This window comes from Megascapheus bottae, chromosome 9 (assembly GCF_031878675.1).
Source record: "Megascapheus bottae isolate mThoBot1 chromosome 9, mThoBot2.hap1, whole genome shotgun sequence".
Classification (NCBI taxonomy): domain Eukaryota; kingdom Metazoa; phylum Chordata; class Mammalia; order Rodentia; family Geomyidae; genus Megascapheus; species Megascapheus bottae.
The window spans coordinates 4701060-4720046 of NC_143517.1; the positions used below are offsets into that span (position 1 = coordinate 4701060).

The 18987-nt window shown below is 41.3% G+C and overlaps 1 protein-coding gene across 1 annotated transcript in view; it reads right to left on the reverse strand.

Annotated features, from left to right (window-relative positions):
• Nucleotides 1–3831: 3831 nt before the first annotated feature.
• Nucleotides 3832–18987, reverse strand: part of St18 (ST18 C2H2C-type zinc finger transcription factor) — a 147742-nt gene continuing 132586 nt past the window's right edge. The window contains exons 21-24 of the mRNA XM_090338812.1: nucleotides 17642–17730; nucleotides 8511–8614; nucleotides 5961–6104; nucleotides 3832–4265 (exon numbers count right to left, since the gene is read on the reverse strand). Of these exons, the coding sequence (XP_090194938.1) occupies nucleotides 4125–4265; nucleotides 5961–6104; nucleotides 8511–8614; nucleotides 17642–17730 (478 nt within the window). The 3' untranslated portion in view covers nucleotides 3832–4124. The remainder of the gene's footprint in view (nucleotides 4266–5960; nucleotides 6105–8510; nucleotides 8615–17641; nucleotides 17731–18987) is intronic.

Sequence of the window (18987 nt, forward strand, 5' to 3'; positions counted from 1 at the left end):
CCACATAAACAGAAAAAGCTGAAAGTGGAGCTGTGGTGCTGTGGTGCAAGGGATAGGCTGCTAGCCTTGAGCAAAAGAAGCACAGGGACAGTGCCCAGGCCCTGAGTTCAAGCCTGGGTAGAGACTGGAAAAAAATAAGTGATTTGGCACAAAGTGTAGTCATCAGCGGGAAACATCAGCTGGCCCTGAGTACTTTTCTTTCTTTTGTAAGTTTTTCTTTTTTATTGTTACTGTCATTGTAGAGTTGATATTCAGACCACTTACAGTTACACGAATCAGGAAATGAGTACGGAGTACAATTCTCTTTGAACCATGTGTCCCCTTCTGTCCCTCTCTCCCAGTCTTTCCCAACTGCTCCACTTCTAGGATACCACGTTCATTTTCCACAAAGTATCTGGTGAGTATTCCGTTGTATTTGTTCATCTTATCCCACCTTCTGTGTACCGCCTTTGCTCTCCCAAATACAAAGTAACAAACAATACACAAGAAAAAGAAAACAAAACAGCAGCAACGGCAACAAACCAATGTCTCGTTTTCTTTTCTTGGAGTTCACGCATGGAATATTATTTGATGTGATTCTCTGTCCATAGCTACTGAGGCCGTGTCCTCCACTCCTTTGGGCTCTGTACATTAGTGACTACAATCCTATCCAATTTGTCATGTCCCAGAATTACTTCTTTTAGTCATTTAATGCATTTACTTGTATGTAGACTTCTAGGCTCATTCTAGTTACCACAAATGAGGGAAACTATGCAACCTATGCTTCTTTGGCTCTGGCTTACTTTAATATAATTTTTTTCCAAGTCTTTCCATTTCCTTACAAATGGCACAATACCAGTCTTTCTGATGGATGAGTAGCATTCACATGCCCACTGAGGGACATCTAGGTTAGTTCCATATCTTGGCTAGGTGAACAATGCTGCACTAAACACATGCTGGTAGCTTTAGTGTGGCCTTTTGTGTGGTCATTTGGATCAATGCCCAGAAGTGGGATTGCTGGGTCAGGGAGAAGCTCTATGCTTCTATACTGTTTTCTACACTGGTTTAACATGTTTACATTCTCCAGGGTCCCCCTGATTTTTTTCTTTTTCTTTTTTTCCAGTCCTGGGGATTGAACTCAGGGCCTGGGTGTTGTCCCTTGGCTTTCTTTTTTTTTCATGATTTTTTTTAATTGTAATTAGTAAAAGGGTTACATGATATTTGCCAGATAGAAGATGCATTAATTCACATACATTGATACCCTTTCACATGTCTTGGTACCCATTTCCCTCCCCCCCACACACCCCCCACCCGTCTTGGTTTTCCCCCCTTCCCTATCAAATTTCAAATAGCCAAATACAAATAAATTCAATATATCAGATAACAAAGTGAGATACTATACTGTCCCTTGGCTTTCTTAAGGTTAGCACTCTACCACTTGAGCCACAGCACCACTTCTGGAATGAAACCTGGGTCTTCATGTATGTTAGGCAAATACTCTACCACTAGGCCAAACTCCCTCCCCCTGATTTTTCTTTAAGAGGTCAAGCAGCTGTACTGATAGCTGTCCATCCTGAGACCAGCAGAAATGTGTCAGTAGAAATGGAGGTGGGGTCTCCTCTATTGCTCTGTATTGCTGGGTTACATTAATTGTGTGGAACGTGTATACTATACCAAGATGGCACAAATTATTAACTGGCCCACAGCCTTCTGTGCCCTCCCCATTTCAGATGAGGAAATGATCTCACTAAGGAAACAGAAATGCACCAGAGCTACAGGAGGCTCAGGGGTGCTGCTCCTGTCAGGGCCAAGTCCAGAACTGGGGTTCGATGGGGGTGGTAAGCCCAACCTCTGAATTCTTAGCCTCAGAAAGATCACAGCGAAACTCATTATCAATGTTTATTTCCTACCATACACCAAATGTACAGCACTGAACACAATTTTGTTGCTTTGATGTAAGAAATATTAATTGTTTGGAGGAAACAGTATACAAACAAACTACTTCAAATTAAAAAAATGCATACATCATTGCTTTTTTTGTTTACAAAAGACCCAATTTACAGTATCGATCATTAACATAGTTGAAAAGAAAAAATCTTCAGTGCACATTACAAAACACACCAAGTACAAAGCAAATAAATACAAACATAGTTCACGCAACGTTTCACTCAAACTATGCCAACACAAATAAATTAACCTGAAGTCATCGTAAATAATGTAATAAATACATAGGTGGGTAAGAGATTTCTTTTAAAATTAAATAAAATATATAACAAACTTGTTAAAATATTTAGCAAATTAAACTTTTGTCTTTGTAATAAGTGAACTCATTTGTATGCATCTATGAAGTACTGTATAGCAAAAATGTTTGCAAGTACATAACTTTAATAGAAAATTTTGTTTGGTGTCCCACTAAGAGTAGACAGCACATATGGTAGCTTTTTCTCTTTTAAATTGATTTTTAAATAAACACCGTTCCTACCTAAGAGCAGACATCTCATTTTCACTAAACTAAGAGTCAAGAGTTCAAATGAACCCCAAGCCAAGGATAAGCCTCACGTAATGCCGAACAGTAGTGTGGGTTGGGGTTCAGGGAGGGGGAGGTTACGGGGGGAGTACTCTGTGGGTACTTGTGCAGTTAGCAGTGAGAACAGCAGAATACTTGAAGCCTGGGAGTGACATCACATTCAATCAAAAATAAACACTTTGTTATAGCCCAGAACACTAAGCCCGTACCAGGTTCATGTGTGCATTTACACCGAGGCACATGTGCACATGGAAATGTGTGTGCTCACCACAAAGGCAGTTTAGCTGGTTGTCTATACCTTTTCCTTAATAAAAATAAATAGAAAAAAACTTTTCAAACAATGCTTAACTACTTTACAATCCCTGAAATAGACATTGCCTTGACTACAGCAACAACTACACTCAGATCCATTCAGAAATTCAAAATTGAAGGTTCAACTGGGTGTGCGTTATTCATATAAGTGGACTTTGTGCCCCTTGCAGTTCAATGGCAAGCTTTTTAAAAGAATTATATTGAGTGGTGTTGTATTCTTAGGAAAAAGCCACTAGTGTTACCCGTGTTGAACGCAATCACTTAGAGTGGAGTAGCATTTTTTCATTTGTTACTCCATTTTCCATTTCTTTCCAGTTAACCCAGTAAGATAAACGCTATTTCAGGGGATGTGATATCTACAAAAATTCCCATTTGGATGTTTGTATTTGCTAAGTACAAATCTACACCAATATTATCACTTGTATTGTACCAACATACGGCAGGAAAGCCTGGCTGGTCACACATCAACTTCTTTCTCGTCTTGGGATGAGAGTTGCCAACTAACTGATATGACTTGAAAAACAAACCAACAAATCTGCACCACGAAAAAAGCTTATGTTTCTTTAAAACACTTCAGATAAATAATTCATATTAACTAAAACCGTACAGCCAAGTTGAATACTTCGCTGGTTGCTATGTTTAATTATTGCTAACAAATTCTGAGCAGGATGTTTTCCAGGTCCTGCGCTTTTGTGAGTGCGGTGTCCCCACTAGAGGGCGAAATTGTCTTCTCGACCTTCAGCAGTTCACCTGACCACAAATTCATTTGTAAATACAAAAACCAGGGGAAGGGGGAAAAAGAAGTGTGCAATAAACACGAAACGACCATAGTGCAGTCCTTACTCAGGAATTCCTTCACACACTTGTTTCCTCATTTAAACCCAGCAATATAGGGGATTTGACAATAGCATTTCTATTTAGAGCCTACTAGAAAATAAATTAACACACTTGTAAAAATATGGCAGACCTCAAAATGCAGTTAAAAGATAAAAAACTCTCTGATTAGTAATAAATAAAATATAAAAACGTCACATTTATTTTTACATATACTTTACAAAAGAAAGAGTGCAATGAGGAAATAAAAGAAAAACATATGAAAATAAATAAGATCTAATAGTTGACTGCATTGCTTTGAATCCAAAGAATATATCATAGTTTTTCTTTCCTCTTTATGTCGGCTGGGGGGAAATTAGTGCAATGTTGCAGCTGGAAATGCGGGAGGGCAGCTCCACGCCTGGCGTCGCGAGCCCGCGCACACAGGTGGCATTCACTGTGGTGAGAATCTCGCCGGCGCAGGGTGGTGTGCTTAGACATGGATGCCCTTCACTGCCTGCTTGATACTTTCCAGAAGAGCTTTGCATTCCGGGGAATAGTCCCGCTCCAGATTGCTGTACATGTCTGTGAGCCTATTTACATACGCTTCAAAATTCTGCTCACTGATAGGTCCCTGAATGGAGACGAAATACACGGAAAGCAATCACAACGGTTCTAGAAGCAGGGGACAAGGACAGAGAGGACTGTGCGGGAGTGTGGGAGAGATGAAGGGCATTCCCATGTGCTGGACTTCATCTCTCTGGTCCTCCTAATTCATGGGACGAATGGCACTGGACTGGGCAGCCCAGGGCCCCTCTCCTAGGGGGAATCCTGGGCCTCTGCTGCACAGAAGAAGGTCTGCTTGGAGATGGTCGGGGAGCAGGGGGGGAGGGGGAGCTTTGTCCCGTAAGAGGTTCCTTTAACGGCAGGGGATGGAAGTGCAGGAATTGCAGTACAGGGTTATTCTGCTATCTCCTGACATCTCCTGTCCTTTTTTTTTTTTGCCAGTCCTGCGCTTGAGCTCAAAGCCTGAGTAATGTCCTGGACTTTCTCAAGGCTAGAGCTCTACCACTTGAGCCTCAGCACCACTTCCGGCTTTTTTCTATGTATGTGGTACCGGGGAATTGAACCTGGGTCTTTGTGCATGCTAGGCAAGCACTCTACCACTAGGCCAAACTCCCGGCCCTCATGTCCAATTTTAATGACTCCAGTTTTTAAGACTGTATTTGGCTAGGGCCAGGTGTGCTTTCTCATGCCTATAGTCACAGCTACTTAGAAGGCAGAGATCCAGAAAATGGTGATTTGCAGGATGCCTGCGCAAAACATGATTAACAAGAATTCAGTCTCAACAAATACACTAGGCACGGTGGAAGCACGCTTGTTATGGCAATGTGCGAAGCATGGGCAGGAGGATCAAGACTTCCTGTCTAAGGCTGGCCCAAGGCAAAACCTCCAGGCCCAACTGAAAATAACTGCAGAAGAAAAAAGCTGAGGGTCCTTTGGTTAATCTCATATTGTTACTGTATCTGTCTTTGTTACCTGGTCTATTGTATACACAGTTATGTGAAATAGGAAAGGGAAGGGGGGAAAACAAGAGATTGGGAGGGCGTGCGGGGAGGGAAATGGGGACAAAAACATGAGAAGGGGTATCAGTGTATGGAAGTAATGCACCTACTACCTGGTGAATGTAACTGTAACCCCTCTACACATTACCCCGACAATAAAAAATAAAATAAAAAGGAAGATAGCTATAAAAACACACTAAAAACAAAAAATTAAAAAAAAATAATAGAAAAGAAAAAAGCTGAGGGTATGGGCTAGAAGTTTGTCCTAGTGGTAGAGTGCTTGCCTGGTATGCAGGAAGACCTGGGTTCAATTCCTCGGTACCACAGACACAGAAAAAACTGGAAATGGTGCTGTGGTTCAAATAGTAGAATGCTATCCTTGAGAAAACCCAGGGCCAGTGCTCAGGACCTGAGCCCAAGCCCAGGACTGGCAAAACAAACGAACAAAAAAACAAAACAAAAAACAAAACAAAAAGCTTAGGTTTGTGACATAAGTCCCAAGTGGTAGAGTGTCCTAATTTCAAGCCTCAGTACTGCTAATTTGTTGTCTGTCTGTCTCTTCCTGGCCTTCCTACAATTTAAACATATGTGTCCACCATGTTCCCAAGTGGAAAGTCACTTAGGCGAGAATGTGCTGGAGCTGTGTGGACGGGGGTGGCTGGCAGGTCTCACAGGCATGTCTGGCTCCCTGGAAGCCCCCTGGCTAATGGCATGAGGATGATACACTTTTGATGTTGACAGCAAAGTTTGGGGGCCTGACTTACCATCTGTGGCAGCTGGATGTCGGCGAGGCTTGAAATGAGAGCCTGGCTCAGACCTGCCAGCTCCTTCAGCAGACTCTCGTTGTTCTGCTCGATGAGTTTGTTCTCCTCCTCAATCGTTTTCAAGTTGCTCTCCATAGAGGTGATCTGAAGAGAAATAACTTGGGATGGTAAGTGGAGTTTGAAGGCACAGGAAAGGTGTCTGAGAAAAACGTGTGACTATAAACATCGAGGGGTGCAGATGCCAACATTTATTTGCCCTCATTTGCAGCCCTAAGTACTGACTATATCTTGGTGTGGCTTTCAGTTTCTATCTTTGCCCAGACTTGTCTGTGAATGGCAGGCCCACAAGGCTATCTTGACTACGTGGCCCTTGTGGCTCAGGGTACCACGCGGAATATTTGCTAATTCCTGCAATCCTCCACCACAGCAGTTCCCTCACAGTCAGAGCCTGACACAACTTCTCTTGGGGATGCCTGCCTCCTGCACTCACACTTCAAATCCACTGGAAACCTCCTGCTGCACTGCCTTCCTGGGGGGCTGACATTGCCTTTGTCCCCTATATCTTGGCTCCTTTCCTTCACTATGACTGTCTGAAAGACTCTTCAAACGAGAGGAAATCTGGTGTAATTCCTGAGCTCAAATCCATGATGCAGTTCTGCAATCTTTTTTTTTTTCCCTCAGTCCTGGTGCTTGAACTCAGGGCCTGAGCACTGTCTCTGGGCTTTCTCAAGGCTAGCATTGTACTACTTGAGTCACAGCATGGCTTCCGGCTTTTCTATTATATGGTACTGAGGAATTGAACCTGGGTCATCATGAATGCTAGGCAAGCATTCTCCCACAAGGTCAAGATCCTGGCCTAGTCTTCTTGGTCAGTCGCAGGGCTTGAACTCAGGGCCTGGGTGCTGTCCCTGTGCTCTTCAGCTCAAGTCTAGTGCTCTACCACTTTGGGCCACAGTGCCACTTGCAGTTTTCTGGTTGTTAACTGGACACTAGAGTTTCACTTTTGTGCCCAGGCTGGCTTTGAACCGTGATCCTCAGATTTTGGCCTCCTAAGTAGCTAGGATTATAGGCGTGAGCCACTGGTGCCTGGCTTAAAATCCAAGGTAATGGTCATTAACATGTGGCCCCACGTGAAGGAGCCTGTATACCTCTGGCCCCCTTCCTCTGTGGCAAGCCCCTGCTCAGATCCCTCATCTGCAGGAACCTGCCTTTCTCTGTTGCCCACAACAGCTAAGACAGTGATGGGCTAAAGCCTTGTATTTCAGGAGAGGGGAAGATAGGAAGGAGGATGAAAGGGTGGGAAAGGAGATAAGGGAGGAAAGTTCTCTGTATTTTGCTTTCTCTCTTTCTTCTCCTTCTGACTTGTGGCAATCATTTTATTAGTGTTTTCAAAATCTTGGGTAATTTAATTTTAATTTTTTGCACTACTGGGGTTTGAACTCAAGGTTTCTCACTTGCAGGTGTACAACTCCTGAGCCGTGTCCCTGGCCTAGACTCTACTTGACTTGCATTTGTATAAACTTAGGGGATGGTGAAGGCATTCTGGATAATGTAGCATGAAAAGTGCACGTGTGGCTCGAGTGGAGGAATACCAGCCTTGAGCAAAAAAGCTAAGCAAGAGGTCTAGGCCCAGAGCATAAGCCCCAGTACCTGTGTCACACAAGAACTGTCCAGTAAGATTTGTTTCCATTACATATGGACACAGGGAGAAGTGTTCTTGAGAAATTAAAAAGTGATCTAGTTTTAATTTTGAATAAGAGTAAGCATGGTTAATTTTCTTTTCTTTTTTCCTTTTTTTTCCCCTGCTAGTCCTGAGGACTGAACCCAGGGCCTGAGCATTGCCCTTGGGCTTTCCTCAAGGCTAGTGCTCTGCCACTTGAGCCACAGCACCAATTCTGGCTTTTCTATGCATGTGGTACCAAAGAATTGAACTCTGGTCTTTGTGCATGCTAGGCAAGCACTCTACCACTAGGCCAAACTCCTGGCCCCAGTTAATTTTCTTCCTTATCCTCCTGGGTTGTGGGGCTTGAACTCTGGGCCTTGGTACTATCCCTGAGCTCTTCAGCTCAAGGCTATCACCCTATTCCTTGAGCCACAGCAACCCTTCCAGTTTTCTGGTGATTAATTGGAGATAAGAATCTCATGAACTTTATGGTGCCCAGGCTGGCTTTGAACCGTGGTCCTCAGATCTCAGCCTCCTGAGTAGCTAGGATTACAGGTGTGAGCCAGCACACCTTCCACCACTTCTTTATACCATCTGTGTAAACTCAGGGCAGGAGCGTCGTCATCCGGGTCATCATTGGCCTCGCAGCTAAGAGAGACTCCAACTAACCACTAGAAAACTGGAAGTGGGGCTGTGGCTCAAGGGGTAGGGCGGTAGCCTTAAGTGGAGGAGCTCAGGGACAATGCCCAGGCCGAGTTTAAGCCGCACAACTGACAAAAAAAAAATCAATAAATAAAAGGAAAAGTGCTGGTGTGTTTCCTCTACTTGCATTCAGATGCAAGGCTTAGAAAGTTCAGTGCTTTCTACTAAAGATCGTGTGTAATTACCTGAGTCTGAAGTTTCATCATATCTGCTTCAATTTTAAGGTTGGATTCATTTAATTCCTTTATTTCTTCATCCAAATGCCTGATTTCTTCATCACCTTCTACACCTGTGGAGAGTCAGACAGTCTTAGCTGATGCTGAAAACATGAGACAGGGACAACTGTGATTCGTTTTATATTTAACTTGTGAGACTTCAGTTTGAAGTATTTTTTACCCAAACCACACATGCAGAATTTGGAAAAAGTAAATGAAACGAGCTACCAGATTTAATTCTTTGTAAGAAAAGAGGAAGTAGGAAAGTATTTAGAGTGAGCGGCTTATCTATACTCCTGTGAATCTGCTAGGCAGACTTGTGCCCCCAAGATGAGTCTCAATACACTTCCTCCTATGTAAGGATACCGGGCCTCAAAGAGGTGAAATGAGACCCCAGGAAGGATGACACAGTTTAAATAACCTGCTTAAATTCAAGTCAGAGGGCAAGCTGGATGTAAGCTGCGAAGCCCATGTCTTCCTGTATACCTCCTGCATGGGCAGTGAAGACCAGAGGCACACACACACACACACACACCACCAATTAGGTATCTAGCCCTGTGCTCAGAGGTGTGACTGGCAGGCACATAGAGGACAGGGGCACAGAGTAGGGTTCCCTAAGTGGACTTGGGGGAGGAGCACATGGAATCTACAAGAAAGAACATAGCCTTGACACTGCTCTTGAATTTAGGCACCTTACCAAGATTCTTCAGGGCTTCCGTTTTCTCTCCTGGAACAGGAGACTATACCTGTGTTTTGACAATGAGTGCAATGAAGGGCAGAATGTGGACCTCATGGCTGGCTCTCAAAGACATTTTTTATTGAGAGCATATGAAGACATTTTCAACGCTTGAAGAAGCTGGAAAAGGTACTTACAATGGCACACACGGGACAGTACAGGAGAATGAGTCGAAGCTAGCCAAAGAGGGACAAATGTACCATCTCAGTTTGTGGGTTTTAATAAGATTGATTTCTTCAGGAGACTAAGATTGAGGGAGATTTGGCTGGACAGTTGGAATGAAAGGTATTTTTTTATGCTTTCTGGAGATGTCTACCTTGGAGAAGAGTCCACATCCTAGCAACACAGTTCAAATGTGTTGGGTACTTAAGTTTCAAAGCCATATTTAAAAGCCGTATTTGGAGTTGTGACTTTGGAACGAAATTCGGACTAAAGATCCTAAAGACTGAGTCTCCTGGATGATAGTGCATTAGATGGGGCAATGAAAGCGGGTGCCCCAGGACTGTACTTGTGGCTTTATAAGAGACTTCAGCTTGCATTCTTGTTCTTTCTAACCATGAGATGAATTCCACCATGTTACTGAACAGGTACCATGTTACCTTCTCAAAGTACTGAGCAGGTTACTGCTGACACGCTCCTGGGCTTCCAAATCTCAGAACTATGAGACAAATCAATGTTTGTTTGTTATAAATTGCCCAGTTTTAAGTATTTTGTGATAGTAACAGAAAATGGAGCAAGAAAATGATTGACGGTAAATGGATGCTCATATTCTTTATGACATAGGATTCATTCCTAGGTACACAGATAAGACAGAGGAAACCACATACAATAAAATTCATGTACAATATCTATGTACTATTCACTGCCCTTCCAAACAATGTAGGTGACTCTTAGCAATAGCAATATTATATAAAGAAGAAAAAATTGATGTCCTCAAGATTTTCTTACTACATGATCAATGAGTAGCTATTTTGTGGGTACTTGGTGTTTTGTTTTGCTTTTAATAACTACCTAATCCAGGCACTGGTAGTTCATACCTGTAATCCTGGCTACTCAGAGATCTGAGGAGTACAGTTCTAATACAACTGGGCAGGAAAACCTAAGACTCATCTTTATTAAATTGCTGAAAAGAAAAGCCAGAAGTGGAGCTGTAGCTCAAGTGGTAGAGTGCTACACTTGAGCAAAAGAAGCTCTGGAACAGTGCCAGGACCTGAATTCAAGCCCAGGACCAGCATACACATACACACACACACACACACACGCTTAAAGGTAACTGCTTAAATGACAGTGGGCTATACATGGACCAATGAGGATATGATATCACAAGAATAATCTCAGTCTGGCTTCTGGGAGTTGATATAATAGGAACAAAAGTCAACAGCTAAAATACAGGTAGCTTAATACACAGACCAATATAAGTATGAGACAAGGGCTTGACCAGCCACTAAGAAAAGAGCCAATAGATATACAAAAACATACAGAACCACACTAATGGCTAAGGAAGCTGTAGTGTATCAGACACAGGGCTTCTTTCCTTCTACACTGTCCAGATATAGCTAGAAAACTCTAGAGGATTTCTGAACACTGAATACTATTGGCTTATGTTCTGCAAGAGCAATTTTGTCTCAGACAAGAGAACAAATGCTTGAAATATCTGGATTGCAATGAATAAGTATTTGGAGTACTACTGCATTTGCATTTTTGTTTACTGATCTGAGCAAATGAGAATTTCTATTGTATTTCTTTGATATTGCCTTTCCCCCTTTCTTTCTGTGATACAATTCCACCTCAGGAATGGCATTTTGCTATGTAATATATGATAAGCCAAATAAACTAGCTCTCATAACGAAGAAGAGCTCTGGAGGAAATAGGCAGGTGCTGCGCAGACCCTCTCTGTAGATGTGCATGCTGCAACAGAGGCGAGATGAACATCCTGGGTGAGGGAAATGGGTAAAACATAGCAGGCAGGAAGGAAGTGGAATGGGGGCAGGCTGACCACAGGGAAGCCCCCAGTGGGCTTTCATTTATTTATTATAGGGAACTTAGCTCATAAACAGAACTTTACTGTAGGTAGTGTGTGTAGATAATTTTTGTCTGTCCTGGGGCTTAAACTCAGGGCCTGGGAACTAACTGTCCTTGAGATTTCTCAAGGCTACCATTCTACCACTTAAGCCATAGCACCACTTCCACTTTTTCTGTGTATGCAGAACTGGGGACTCAAACCCAGAGCTTCGTGCATGCTAGGCAAGCACTCTACTACTAGTCCATACTCGTGGCCCATCTGTAGATTTTAAGAAGGGTAGTTGCATGATCTGACCTTCAAAAACCTAAGTAGATTTCAACTTTAGTAGAGAATGGATTGAAGAGACAGAGTAGAAGCTACAAGATCAGTCAGAAATTGTGACTAAGTCTTATAGTCTTTTTCCATGGGCAAGGAAGTTGAGGATTAAGAGAAGATGAACTCAATAAAATCTGCAGAAAGAATCTGTGGAAGATTGGAGTAGGGAAGAGAAAAGGAAGGGAGACAGAGACTATACTTTGCTGGAGCAGGTAGGCTACTGTCCTACCCTTTGAGTCACAGTCCCACTTCCCGTTTTCTGGTGGTTAATTGGAGATACGAGTCTCATGGACTTTAGGGTCTAGGCTGGCTTTGAACTGCAATCCTCAGATCCTAGCCTCCTGAGTAGCTAGGATTACAGGCATGAGCCATAGTACCTGTCTTTAGGCCTATTTTTATTTTGTTAATTTACTTTATTGTCATTACAGGGATGAGATACAGAGATACTTATATGAGACAGGTAATATGTACATTTCCTTCTGTTAGTGCCTTCTGTTCCTCCATTTTCTCCTAATCCCTCCCTCTCATCTCTACCCATGAGTTGTATAATTAGGACTTTCTTTGTGGAAGCAATATCATGAATGGAACTGTCCATGACATACAGTTCAAATCTATAAGCCAAAAAAGTAATCTTTTCATTGGTGGACTATCTCAGGTATTTTGTGATAGTAATGGAAATATGACTAACAATGCTTACTTAATGTAGGCCATTTGGAAGGGGCCTATTCACAAAAGGTACCTGGATTAGCAATCAATGGGGAGGACGTCAAAAGAAATACCGCTACAGGATCTGTTACATTACAGGCTTGCACTGATTTTCATAAAATCCATCAACACTGGTTCCCTCAATGCTAGAGCTCCACCACTCGAGCCACAGCATCACTTCTGGCTTTTCTATGTATGTGGTTCCAAGGAATAGATCCCAGGTCTTCGTGCATGCTAGGCAAGCACTCTACCACTAGGCCAAACTCTTGGCCTAATAGTAGTTTTTCAGGAAATCAGTATGGCAATTTAATTATGACCATGATAGAAAGCTGAAGATCAATTCTTGTATAAACGTAAACTTTTTTTTGGTATAATTGCCCATGTGTGGACTAAAGTAAAACTTAGTTGTGGGATTGATTTGTAGCTAACAACATTGTAAACTTAGGTCAAAATCATATGCATTTAATATCAGATTATACGTTCATTTCTATTTTTCTGTTTTTATGGCTCTATCATAATCTGGTGTAATGCCTTGCCTTGTATTTTGTTTTTATCCTTATTATGAGCATCCCTGTCATATTTTGGTAATAAGTACTGCTGGTGTTCTATACTGTGAATGCACAGAAAGCGTTTTCTTCATGAGCTCAGTTCACAGCCATGTGCACTAATGTACTCACTACACTGTGAGTCCTGAAGTAATCCCATTCTCCTTTCCTGTGGCTTCTTCTCATTTAAAATCTTTATTAAAACATGCAGGGGTTACAGTTATGTAAGTAAGGTAATGAGGGCACTGGTTTTTAAATACCATGACCCCATCCCTCATTTTCTCCAGTTTATCCTTCCCTCCTCCCCTCCCTTTCAGATTGTAGGAGTCATTTCCTACATAGTGTCAAGTGAGTAGCAACATTGCATTAGTTCATCCTTTGTCCAGCTGTTTCTGTGATTCTCTTCTTTGCTGTGGTTTCTAAAAGCAGGGCTAGATGTGAGCCACTGCAGGGTGTGAAATGGCCTGGGTGCATTTGCCTTGTTTCTCAGGCTTGTTGCCTCCTCATTATTTTTTTATATTTTTTATTGTAATTAATAAAAGGGTTACATGATATTTGCCAGATAGAAGGTGCATTAATTCACATACATTGATACCCTTTCACATGTCTTGGTACCCATTCTTGGTTTTCCCCCTTTCCTATCCAATTTGAAATAACCAAACACGCATATATCCAATATATCATATAACAAGGTGAAATACTGTAACAATATGAGATAACCAAGGGATAGTTAAAGAGATGAGAGATAGCATAGTACATTAAGGACAACAATCACTCGTTATAGGGCTTTTGTTTCTATATCCTGGAAGTCTTTTCATATAGCGTCATACATGCCTTATGTATCTAGGTTTTGTTCTATTGTAAATCTCTGCTAGGAGATCCCAAGGTTTCTACTAATTATGCCAAATGAGGGAAACTCAAGTTCCTTTGAGTCTGGCTTACTTCACTTAATTAGATTTTTTCTAAGTCTTAGCATTTCCTTACAAATGGGGTGATGTCGTTCTTTCTGACAGCAGCCTAGAATTCCATTGTGTATAAATACCACATCTTGTTGATCCACACATCAACTGAGGGGCATCTGGGTTAGTTCCATATCTTTGCTATGGTAAATAGTACTGCAATGAACATCATTGTGCTAGTGGCTTTAGAATGTCCTTGTTTCTGGACGATTGGGTAAATGACAAGGAGTGGATTTGCTGGGTCAAAGGGGAGCTCTATGTTTAGTCTTTAGAGGAACTGTCTGCTTTCCATAGTTGTTGTTTGCATAGTGGGAGCTTGCACTCCCACCAACAGTGTAGTAGTGATCCCTCCTGGCTGCATCTGCTCCAGCATCTGTTGTCATTAGATTTCTTGATTATGGCCATTCTAACTGGAGTGAGGTGGAATCTCAGAGTTGTTTTAATTTGCATTTCTTTTATGCGTCTATAGGCCATTTTTATTTCTTCTTCAGAGAAGACTCTCTTTAAGTCTTTGGCCCATCTTTTAATGGATGGTTGTTTCTTTGGAGATTTGCTTTGGAGAGATTCAAATTTTTGAGTTGTTGATATATTTTAGCTATGAGGCCTTTGTTTGTTGTATGGTTAGTGAAGATCTTCTCCCACTCTGTAGGCTTTTACTTAATTTGCTAGCTATGTCCTATTTCTTTAAAGAATGACATTGGGATATTGATGGGTAGTGCGTTGAATTTGTAGATAGCCCTTGGCAAGATTGCCATTTTCAGGATGTTAATTCTTCCAATCCAGGAGCATGGGAGGTTTTTCCATTTTCTTATTTCTGCTTTAATTTCCTTTTTCAAGGTTTTAAAGTTTTCATCAAAAAGGTCCTTTACATTCTTAGTTAATTCCTAGGTACATTATTTTCTTTGAGGCTTTGCAAAAGGAGTTGCTTTCCTGATTGTTGCCTTGTTCCTCTCATTGTTTGCATATAGGAAGGCGGTTGATTTTTACTCATTACCTTTTAAGTACAGTTGGAATTAAAATGATATACAAATAAGTGCACATTAACCCATCCCAACTTCATTTAACACATCCTGAGGTGCTGGAGTGAAGAGTGTGTCTGAGCAATTGCCAAGAATCTGGGAAAGCTCCTTCACAAAGCTCTGGATGCAGAAAGAGGAGTTCATATGCCTGTCCCTTATTAAAACCCAGGGTACTCATTCCTCCTCTGGGGGTGGATGTCCTCATGCAGTTCTTAGCCTTGACATAGAGGCTGGGGGTAGAGTGTGGTGTGGAAGAGGCCTCCAGAGGTAGTTGAAGGAGAGTAGCTGGGGGCCTCCTGGGACAGGATTAGTGAGCAGCACTGGTGGGCTCTTTCCCTCCTCCTTCTCAACTTCTCTTTCAGAGAGGTAAGGTGACAGCAAGCACAAGTCTTCCATCTGAACTGGGGAAGCCCAGTGGTATAGTATACGCTTAACATGCTAGAAGAAAAGTCTGTAGCTCAGCCCTAACCATGCAATAAAATTCCCGGGCACGGTAGTTGCTTTACTACCATTTCTCAGATGCCTCAGAGAGATCTCCAGATAAGATACAATGCAAACTTGAGATATTCCCACTATAAATTTAGAAAGGCACTCAAGAACCACAGACAGGCAAGGGGGAGGGTGCTAATATAGAACTCAGAATGCTGTAATCTCACAAATTCAGTGCAATACCCATCAATATCCCAATGTCATTCTCAAGGAAATAGAAGAAGCAATCCAAAATTTCATATGGAATAATAAAAGACCCTGACTAACAAAAACACTTCTTAGCAGAAAGAACAGTGAAGGGGGAATTTCAATACCAAACTTTAGACTTTATTACAGAGCTATAGTGACCATAACAGTTTCGTACTGGCACAAGAACAGGCCTGAGGACCAATGGAATAGAACTGAAGACCCAGATATTAACCCACAGACCTATAGCCACCTAATCTTTGATAAGGGAGCCAAAAATATAGAATGGAAGAAAGACAGCCTCTTCAACAAGTGGTGCTGGCAGAACTGGTTAAGCACTTGCAGAAAACTAAAGTTGGATCCTTCTTTGGTCACCCTGCACCAGGATTAACTCCAAATGGATCAAAGACCTCAAGGTAAAACCAGAAACCCTAAAAAACTTTACAAGAAGGATTAGGAGATGTACCAGGCACAGACTGAAACTTTCTTAATAAAGACCCAGAAACACAACAAATTAAAGATAAAATTGCAGAGCTTCTGTATGGCAAAGGACATAGCTAGCAAATTAAGTAGAAAACCTACAGAGTGGGAGAAGATCTTCATTAACCTTTCAACAGACAAAGGCCTCATAGCTAAAATATATCTATAGCCCAAAAAATTGAATCTCTCCAAAACAAATCTCCAAAGAAACAACCATCCATTAAAAGATGGGCCAAAGACTTAGAGAGTCTTCTCTGAAGAAAAAATAAAATGGCCTATAGACACATAAAGAAATGCTCGACATCTCTGGCCATAAAAAAATGCAAATCAAAACAACTCTGAGATTCCACCTCACTCCAGTTAGAATGGCCATGATCAAGAAATCTAGTAACAACAGATGCTGGAGCAGATGCAGCCAGGAGGGATCACTTCTACACTGTTGGTGGGAGTGCAAACTCCCACTATGCAAACAACCACTATGGAAAGCAGGCAGTTCCTCAAAAGACTAGACATAGAGCTCCCCTTTGACCCAGTAAATCCACTCCTTGTCATTTACCCAATCGTCCAGAAACAAGGACATACTAAAGCCACTAGCACAATGATGTTCATTGCAGCACTATTTACCATAGCAAAGATATGGAACTAACCCAGATGCCCCTCAGTTGATGAATGGATCAGCAAGATATGGTATTTATCGCAATGGAATTCTATGCCACCATCAGAAAGAATGACACCACCTCATTTGTAAGGAAATGGAAAGACTTAGAAAAATCATATTAAATGTAGTAAGCCAGACTGAAAGGAATGTAGGCTCAATGGTTTTCCTCATCTGTAATAATTAGTATTCATCTAGGACTCTCCTAGCAGAGATTTACAATAGAACAAAACCTAGATACATAAGGCATTATGGAATGAGGCCAAATTAATGGACATGGAAACAAGAGCTTAATATGTGACTGTTATTCTTTATGCATTATGTTTTTCTCTCTTCTTTTGTGTTGCCCTTTGGTTAATCTTATATTGTTACAGTATCCCACTTTGTTACCTGGTATATTATATAGATGTTTACTTGTTTATTTGAAATAGGAGGAGAAAATGAGGGCAGGGGGTGGAGGGATGGAAATGGGGACAAAAAACATATGAAGGGATATCAATGTGTGAGAAGTAATTTACCCTCTATCTGGTGATACCTCTATGCATTGATATAAAAAAATGCTGTAATCTCCTTCTGACACTAGACAAATATGTAGGAAAATTAAAATATAGCTGTAAATGTTGGTGACCTGAGTATAGAACAACATTTATTAAAGACTCTAATATAGATGCCAGAAGTTGGGCTTCCTACAGTTTGATGCGGGATTTAAACTGGGAACACCCCCCCTCCCCATACACACACATCACACTCCTTGTCATGCCAGAAATATACAACCTGTTTGCTTGAATCAATCTAACCTCATTTCTTGCCTCTGTGCTAAAACCTATATTACAAAGAGGGGAGACATCAAGGGACTGTCTCTCAGGTAAGAGCATAGTTGTAGTAAGAATCTGAGAAAACCTTTTTTCCAGAACATTAAAATCACACAGGGCACAGAGCACAAACAGACCCCCAGGGGCTCTCTGCTCTCCGTGGACATGGTAACTTACCCCCGGTGGCTTTAAGCTTGATGGTCATGAGTTCCTCAGATACTTTGCCCTTTTTGATAGCTTGTGCATTGAGAGGACATCCAGACAAGCTGTGAAAACCATTTTATAGTAATGTGTGAAATCGGCTTGTTCTTATAAAAATTAAAAATAATTTTATTCATTATCTACTCTTGATGTTTTTGACTGCCCACTAATTTTCACATTTCATCATCTCTTTGTAGAAAGCAACCAAAAGTATCTATTAAATCAAGATTATAAGATCTTCAGGTAATGGAAAATATTTTGTGTTCTGTGGATATATCGTTAGTTTCCTTTGATTCTTTTTCTTTTTATTCTTTTCCCCAGAACTGGGGCTGGTGCTCTACCATTCAAGTTATCACCCTACTAGCATTCTGCTTCTGGATTTTGGGCAGTTAACCGAAAATAAGAATCTCACAGATTTTCCTGACCCAAATGGCTTCTAACCTTGATCCTCAAATCTCAGCTTCTTATGTAGCTAGGACCACAGGTGTGAGCCACTAGTGTCTGGCACTAGTCTTTTTTTTATCAACATGAAATTGTCCATGTATATTATGAGTAAAGACTGTTCCTACCTGGTTCAAATTCTATGAAAAATCAAACAGAATCTAGTTTATCTTGTTTTGAATGAAGTATAGTCTGAGGTTTACAGACTCAAATGATGAACAAAAGTCAAGAACAACTCTCTCCAAATAATATTCAGTCTGGTTATGGGAAAGTTTTCTAATTTGAACGTTTAAATGTTACTTCTCCCTTGAACAGGAGAATAAAGGGAGCCGCTGTGAGGGTACTGAGCCATGGCCGTGGCATGGGGCCATTGTTCCAGCAGTGCTGAGAACCTGCTCATTGAAGGGCCACCCTCTTCAACAGCCTTCCTTCCCTTCAGGTCACCTGCTTTATTTCAACTACGCCAATATGACAGTGACAACACTGATCAAAATTGAGTTTCCATTGTCTGTGTGCAGATAATTCTGTTCTTCCAAACAGCTATTAATTCTCATGCAGTTTTGTTGTATCTTTGTGGAAACATTTTTTTAGATCATAATAAATATGATCATAATCAGCCACTTAAAATATTTTTCTCCATAGAAATGTGGTTCTAATTCATGTACAAAACAATCCTTTCAACCTGAGGTTGCTGTGAAAAGCAGAAGAAAATATTACTAGAGGAAAGACTATAATAAATAAATATGAATTATATTTCTTTTAAAGGACAGCAAATTGTTCAACAGAGAAATTCTACAAAACATGAAAATAATATAAACGATAGTAATGGGCAATAGTTGGCAACACTATGAAAAGATAAAGCTGTATGGTTTGCTTCAATT